This window comes from Haplochromis burtoni, unplaced genomic scaffold, assembly GCF_018398535.1.
Source record: "Haplochromis burtoni strain Fernald_Lab_line unplaced genomic scaffold, NCSU_Asbu1 Contig_214, whole genome shotgun sequence".
Classification (NCBI taxonomy): Eukaryota; Metazoa; Chordata; class Actinopteri; order Cichliformes; family Cichlidae; genus Haplochromis; species Haplochromis burtoni.
This window is the reverse complement of record NW_024582575.1, coordinates 482,266-490,099: the sequence shown is the minus strand read 5'-3', so window position 1 is coordinate 490,099 and position 7,834 is coordinate 482,266. Positions and strand designations below refer to the sequence as shown.

The following is a 7,834-nucleotide window of genomic DNA, read 5'->3' as shown; positions in this document are numbered from 1 at the left end:
TGCTGTGAAGATTCAGTACAGCAGCTTTGACTTTCACTCAGTTAAACCTCTTCTGCATTTATTCGTCTCTCTGATGGTTTACAGTGCATTTAAAACCTCAACGAAGCAACAGAGTAGCCATCGTACTCAGTTTAGATATTTAAATGTTGCTTTCACATTAAGTCCCTGTTAATAACATATTCTCAAACAACGTGTGCGTCTTGCGGATTACGGATGAATGGCAAACATCATCGCACTTATGATGATGCTTTAAATGTCATTTTATGGATGAACGTCAGAGTCAGGGTCAGGTTTCATAACCTCAACCCTTAATTCTGTTTTAACACACAAACACCGGTTGCCTCTACGTGTCTCTAAAGCACTTCCACATCACTAACAGTTCTCTCCTAGTATACAAAAAGTTGGGATGCTGTGGAAAATGTACATAAAAACAGAATACAATGATTTGCAAATGTCACAAACCCATTTATTCACAAAAAACGAGTCAAATGATTAAACTGAGTCTTAATGAACATATGAGACTGTTTTGAATTTGATGGTATCAACACGTCTCTAAAAGTTTGGGCCGGTCCATGTTTCCTCTGTAACATCCGCCTGTGAGCTGAGGACAGCAGCTGCTGGACTTCCAGAGGACTGTTGTCCCGTTCTGGACTGATGCCCAGCAGTCCGGACTCCTCTTTGTCCCATTTTTGGTTTCAGGATGCTCCAGATGTTCTCAGCTGGCTCAGCACTCAGACTCTTCTACTCCGAAGCCAAAGAGCCATCGAATCACAGGCATCCAGTCCGGGTTTCCAGCCTCGTCTCATGCACACAGATGCTTCTCCAGACTAGTTTATGATTTAATATTTTCTGAGTTTTTTTACAATTTTATTTTGATGAATATTATTCTGAAATTGTTTCACAATTTATAAATCAAGATGCTCTTTTTATGCCCAATCATGTTGCTGACCTGCTGCCAATTAACCTGATTTGTACAACATGTTTCTCCAGCTGTTTCTTTTTTGCACCGCCTGCTTCTCCAGCCTTGTTGCTCCCATCATGGATGTTTTGAGGCATGTTGCTGCCATCGACTTCAAACTGTCTACGCTTAAACATCTGATATGTTTTCTGTGTTCTACTGTGAATAAATATGGGTTTAAACGATCGTGTCTGCACTGGGTTTGCACAGGCTTTTTGTCAGGAGGTCACATTTCCACACACATAAATTTGTTTCTATTTAAACAACCTAAAGAAAACATGAAAAAACAAACAAAATACAAAATACAGCAGCAAACAGGATGTTAAAAATATATAAATTAGGATGCTGGCATTTAAGAGTAGCTTGAGTTTCCCGCCTGTTATTTAATATCAGGCTCGATAGATCCAGCCAACGCTGGAGGGCCTCGAACCTGCGTTCTTTCTAAAGGCCAGCGGGAAAAAGAAATTGGGTCATATTTAACACGATGGGAAAATGGCTCCCCTTCTCACTTGATAAATGACTTCAGTGAAAACTTATCTGATGAGTTTATGGTCTCAATTCCTAGTTTTACATCTTACTGGACATAAAATGTTTATTTTTATAAATTATGGTCCCATAAAAAGTTAAATGGACAGTAAAGCAGGGGTATGATTTAGGGCGCATCTACTTAGTGCGTATACTGCTGTGATTTGGGAATCACAGAGTGCTCAGTTCCTCGCACTAAGAAAAAGTGCATTACAGCTCTGTTTTTCTTTTTTTATATTTATCTACGTGAAACAGGGCATTTTCGTCTCAGCAGTTGATCCCCGCTGAAAATGTTATAGTGAGAAAGAAGCTCGTCACGCCTGGTTAGCATGTCAGAAACGCTCAGTTTGAGGCTTCAGAACTGGACTTTACAAACCAGCAGGTGGTGTCACTGGACTCTCATTTAAAGAGTTTAAATGAGAAGGAAGTTTTAGTGCAATTTTAATGACTTGTTCAGGCGCAACTATTGAGTTGTTAATGGGACATTCGTCTGGAGAGACCTCAGAGCTCCAGATATCAGCCATCAGACTTGTCAAGACAACGTTTTTTCAAGCACCATCTGTCCCTTCGTGACAGGCTATAATAGGATGAACGTGGAGATTATACATTCTTTGTGCTCAGTGGTGATTTTAGCCAGTTTCAGATCAATAACCCAAATTATGAAGTTCTAAAGTCCACAACTTTAAATGAATCAGGAGCACACATCATGGAGGAATGTCCAAACATTGTGTCTGTCCTATCCGTCCTGGTGGACTTGTCCTGGTATCAGAGCATCACTCTCCAGCCCTGGAGCTGAGGTGAACGGTGTGATTGTTTCCAAGGAAATCTCTGGGTCTTCCTCATACTGGATGGTTGCGGGAAGCAGCAGCAGTCTGTTGTGGCTCGGAGAACCGTTGGAGATGATCGACTCCTCGTCAAAATGTGCGCTCATGTCCTCCAGGTGGTCCGAGCTGACGTTAATGTTGCGGGGATGCTGCTGCGGCTGAGCGGGGACCAGCGCCTCCTTGTGGAGGGTGGTGTCATGGTGGTAGGAAACCAGTTCGTTGCTTAAGTTCACCGCCTCCACCGCGTTGTTCGAGCAGACTCGGCCGCAGCCCAGGATGCTGGCGAAAGCTCGGCGGAAGTCTGCGTTGAACGCGTAGATGACCGGGTTGAGGGACGAGTTGGCCCAGCCGAACCAGACGAAGACGGTGAAGGTGGTGTCGCTGACGCACGGCGGGTCGCAGAAGGGGACGGTGCAGTTGAGGACAAAGAAGGGCAGCCAACAAAACACGAACACGCCCATGATGATTGAAAGCGTCTTCAGGACTTTGGTTTCCTTTTTGAACGAGGACTTCAGCGAGGCCTCGTCGCCGGGCCGCTGCACATGCTGCTGGTTCCTGTTCACGCCGTGGCCTTGGTGCTGCGCCTGCTCTGCCGCCCGCTCCAAAGACATGATCCGACGGATCTGGGTCTGAGCGATTCGGTAGATCCGGGTGTAGGTGGCGATCATGATCACCACTGGGATGTAAAAGCTGATAAAGGAGGAGGAGATGGCGTAGGTCTTGTTCAGGTTGGCCACACAACTCTGGGCGGCGACGTCGCTCGAGTTGAAGCTGCTCAAGTTTGTGAAGTTCTTTCCGCTGGCGGCCATTATCGCCGCCATCTCCTCCATCGCCACCTCCCGCTCCTCCTCCCCGGCCCGGTGCCAGTTGAGCTGCACGGGGATGAAGGAGATCAGAATGGACAGCGTCCACGCCACCCCGATCATGACAAACGCCACGCGATGAGTCATTTTCCGCTCGTACTTGAAGGGGCTGGAGATGGCCCAGTAGCGGTCCACGCTGATGATGCACAGGTTGAGGATGGACGCTGTGGAGCACATGATGTCAAAGGCGATCCAGACGTCACAAAAGCGTCCAAACAGCCACGTGTTGGTCACCTCAGTGATGGCCTCCCACGGCATCACGAGCACGGCCACGAACAGGTCGGACACGGCCAGAGAGATGACGAAGAAGTTGGTGACTTTGGAGCGCAGGTGGCGGAACTTTATCACGGCTGCGCACACGAGCGTGTTCCCGAGCAACGTGGACACGATGAGCAGGAAGAGCACGCAGGCGACGAGGACGCGCAGTCCGCCGATCCCTCCCCCGTCCTCTTCCCCATCCTCGTCCTCCTCCGTCCCGTCCAGCTCTGACAGAACTCGAGTGAAATTACTCCACATGGTAAAGTTCTCCATCACGCAAAGTGACAGAGCGCATTAATATCCGCGAGGAAAGCCGTTTGTCCTCCGTGCAGCTGATCCACTGAACATCCTCCGAAGGAAAAAATAAAACATAAAATAAATAAATAAAGCACTTTCCTTTTATTCTTTTGTAAGATCCGCGTCAAGAAGAAAACAGAAAAAAGGTTCCGTGAATAAATCCTCAGAATTAAATGCTAATAATAATAATAATAATAATAATAATAATAATAATAAAGATAAATGATGGGGGATCAGCAGCAGCGGTGGCTCGGATGATTCCTCCTCGGAGGGGAAGAACTCTCTGCCTCCTCGGTCTTCAGCCCCGGTGTGACTCACAGTGGACTCACCTCTCTGTGTGACGCGCTCACACTCAGTCAGGTGGAAGCGATGCGGGGCTCGTTACCTCCTCAGCGTGTGTAATAGATTACTCTCCTGCATTCCTGCTGGAACGAATCGCGGAGAGGAGCTCCGAGAACTCCCGAGCTTATCCGGGAGAATTAAACAGCTAATTAAAAATCAAAGATCAATATTACAGTAACGGAGCAAAATCACATCTGTCACACCTGAAATACATTTAACTTTTTAAATATAAGGGATTCAATTAAACGTATTATAGCTTGTAAGTATCCTCCTTATGCTTTATGCCTCATTATGTTGCCTAATAGGAAAAAAGCAGCAGTCCAGGTTCTTCATATAAGACCAAGAATGCAATAGGTTGTCAAAGTAATGGCAGGTTTGGTGTAATATATCAAAATGATTCAATGCATTTTAATGAGGTCCACAAGTAGCAACATTCAGTGTTTTAGAAAATCAGTCTGCATTTAAAAACAAATGTTGTGCTTTCATTCATTTCAAATCAATTTTCTACAAATAAAAGTAAATTTTAACGAAAAATCTGACAAATGTGTATCTCATTTTTTATGTTAAGTTTTAGCTTAAAGTGCTGCACTGCAATCAGAATGCTTCTACGGGTTTAAATTAATAAACAGTACTGTAAACAACAAAACTAATTTAAGCAAAAATAAAGGAAAATACACTAAAAGTGTTGTTACACTCTGGTTACAGACATTGCAGTAAAAATACAGTAAATGAGACTGCAGTAGAAATACCTTAAAAGATATTACAGCAATTCCCTAAAAATGGAAAATACAGCAAAGGGACCATACAGGAAAATTCCAGTAATGCTGTTAATAAAAATGGCATCATCATGAAATAAAACAGCATTTCAAAATGTCCAGACAATAAAAATGATTAAGAGGGAATCGTTTTTATTCAGGCTCCTCCTCCTCGCTTCCTCCTCTTCCTCTTTACCCCTGAACTTGTGTGTGTGAAGTGAGCCGTGAACTCAACCTTTAAGAGACATAAATGTATCATTTCTATATAAATGAAAAGGCTGAGCAAACCTGCACACACTTCTGAACTCCTCCTAAAAAATGCAGAAACTTAAAATATAAAGATCATACCTGGTGTGAAATATTCATACAGCGTATTCCAGGTTTGATGATTGAGGGTGAAGGTTTGGCACCGCAGTGACAGTCAACACATAACGAAGGAAACGTTTTCACCGGAAGGTTAATCAAACCCAGCAAAACAGTCTGAGATCACCGGCAGCTCCTTTTCTCAGTGAATCAACAGTTTTGAATGTCTCCCAGCAGCAGTTCTTCTCATTCAGCGAGTCGACACTGATGAAGCAGTTTAATGCGTCACACTGTTTAATACCAGCCAAAGTATTTCACATAAAATTTGTTTGTGACTTTTTAATTTCACTACAACAGAAACTTACTTTAGTGCAGCTCAAAATGCTTCAGCTGTGAATAAAATGTAAAATAAGCAAGAAAATCATTTAAACATGCTGAGCTGCTTAGAATGAAAAGACTAAATAATAATAATAAAACTAAACAAATATTAACAAAAGCCTGTAAGTACACAAGCAGTGTCTCAAATAATGAAATGCTGGGTAAAGTCAATGAAAAACACAAAACAAAGTCAAATAAAATAACTTATAAGTACAATAACAATAAAATATTCTTTCTTTTTCCCCACAGTGAAGGTGTTCCTGCTTCAGCCCAAAAAAATGAAAGACGACTTACACCAAAAGTGCGTGTCACCTTCCTAAAGACAAAATAATATAAGATGTTGGGGATTCATTTCTTTAAAGCACGTAGAAACTTTTGGTTAAACACGATCAACTTCAAACAAATAGCTTCAATTAGATTTTTAGGGTCTAGAATTACTTAACTTTCAACTCAGGCTCCATGACTGTGGTGCTAAAGTCATATTCTGGGGTCTGATCATTCTCAGTGAAATTAACAAAGAAAAGATACAATTAATGCCATCTGCTGTTTCCACTGCAGACGATTCAATTCAATTCAATTTTACTTGTGTAAAGCACAAATGTGACCACAAGAGGGCACCACCTGCCCGCTTTTGTGACTCAAATAAAAACACAAAGAAGTTTATTTTGAGCGTTCACAATCATTCATGTTTGGGACATTCACAGTTAGTATGTGTACCTGCACATACCTGTGGTGCATTCAGGGAACAACCCTGAATGCATGACCCTGAATGCACCACAAAGACAGACGGCAGAAAGCTCAGCCACTTTTTTCACATATGTACAGATACGTCTGCCCAACACTGTGCCTTTCACTGGAGATACAAGAAATCCTTCAGTTCGACCAGAAACAACCCAAATCTGGAAACCAGGCCTTCAATGAGACGCCCATAATCGGGATCAATTAACCCGATCAATTAGAATCATGATATGTTTTGTTCCCAAGGAAATAATTTATCTGAGGATTTGAATGATATGAAGCTGATTTGGCCCCATGGTCACTGCTGCCCTTCACTATTCCCTCTCCCATCTGGAAAACAAAGACTCATACATGAGGGTATGAGGAGTTTGTCGGTCCGTCAGGATAAGCAACAGGACTTCAGCCAGCATTATTACAAACACTGGCGTCCTACAGGGTTGCGTCCTCAGTCCCATCCTCTACACTCTGATTCTACTACAGCAATTTTGCATGAGTCACAGCTACACCGCACTACAGGTGTAGCTGAGGAGGAAGAGCATGTCATCTACTAAACAAAGGGTTGGTGGTTCAATACCTGGCTGCTCCAGTCTGTATGCCAAAGAGATACTAACCCCAAGCAGCACCCCATCACAGTCTGAATGTGTGTGAATGTTAGATGAAAAGCACTTGAGCATAGAAAGAGGCTGTGAATGAGGCACATTGTGTAAAGTGTTTTAAGTTCTCTGGGAGAGGAGGAAAGTGCTATATAGGAATCAGGCCATTTACCCTTTCAAAGGAAAAGGAGTCCAAATAAAATAAATTCAAAACCTCTAAGACAAATCAAAAACCCTGGAACCTAAACCAGCGATCATAACAGGCAAACAGCATAAATGATACAGTATACTGTATCATATGTGTTGGTTCAACAGTTCAGCATTCACGAGGATTTTCGAAGGTCTGACAGCATCATCTGTCTGTCAGCTGCCTGTTTCATTGGTAACAAGTAACATGAAGTCATTATGCCACTTATCCATTCTGAATGTGTTTAAATTAATTGTAATAATTTATAATCCCACTGCATCAGGGACAACTTCACACATTTTGTAAATGGCCTGTATTTGTATAGCGCTTTACTAGTCCCTAAGGACCCCAAAGCGCTTTACACATTCAGTCATCCACACATTCACACACATTTACAGGAACACACGACAGGACGCAGGCAAGGAGGCTTTGTTCTTTCATGTCTGAATAGAAAACCAGAAAAACCATCTATTCTTTTCTTATTGTAAATATCAAATTCACCCGGAACAATCACTGCAGTCACTCTGTGGATGAACTGAAATGCACATATTTACGTTTATAGCCTACTGTGTGTCAAAATAAACATTTATTTACATAAATAAGTCTATTTACATACACATTCTTTTCAAAGAAAGCACATGGGAAAGACACGGAGCACATTTCTTTCCTATGTGGAAACTGCTCTGATCGGTCAGACACCTCCCCGTAGAGCCTGTGTGTGTGTGTGTGTGTGTGTGTGTGTGTGTGTGTGTGTGTGTGTGTGGTTCTCGGGGTTGCTGTCAAATTGTCGCTGTTTTTCTTTAAGACTAATTT

At 42.7% G+C, this 7,834-nt stretch overlaps 1 protein-coding gene across 1 annotated transcript; it reads right to left on the bottom strand.

The window, feature by feature from the left end:
• Window positions 1-319: 319 nt before the first annotated feature.
• LOC102292913 (D(1)-like dopamine receptor) lies at window positions 320-3,759 on the bottom strand. The gene has a single exon (XM_005937023.2). It carries the CDS (start codon window positions 3,699-3,701, stop codon window positions 2,220-2,222), a length of 1,482 nt encoding a protein of 493 aa, XP_005937085.1. The 5' UTR covers window positions 3,702-3,759; the 3' UTR covers window positions 320-2,219.
• Window positions 3,760-7,834: the final 4,075 nt, after the last annotated feature.

Coding starts and splice junctions, on each gene's coding strand:
- LOC102292913 (XM_005937023.2), bottom strand. CDS start 3,701: ATGGAGAACTTTACCATGTGGAGTAATTTCACTCGAGTTCTGTCAGAG.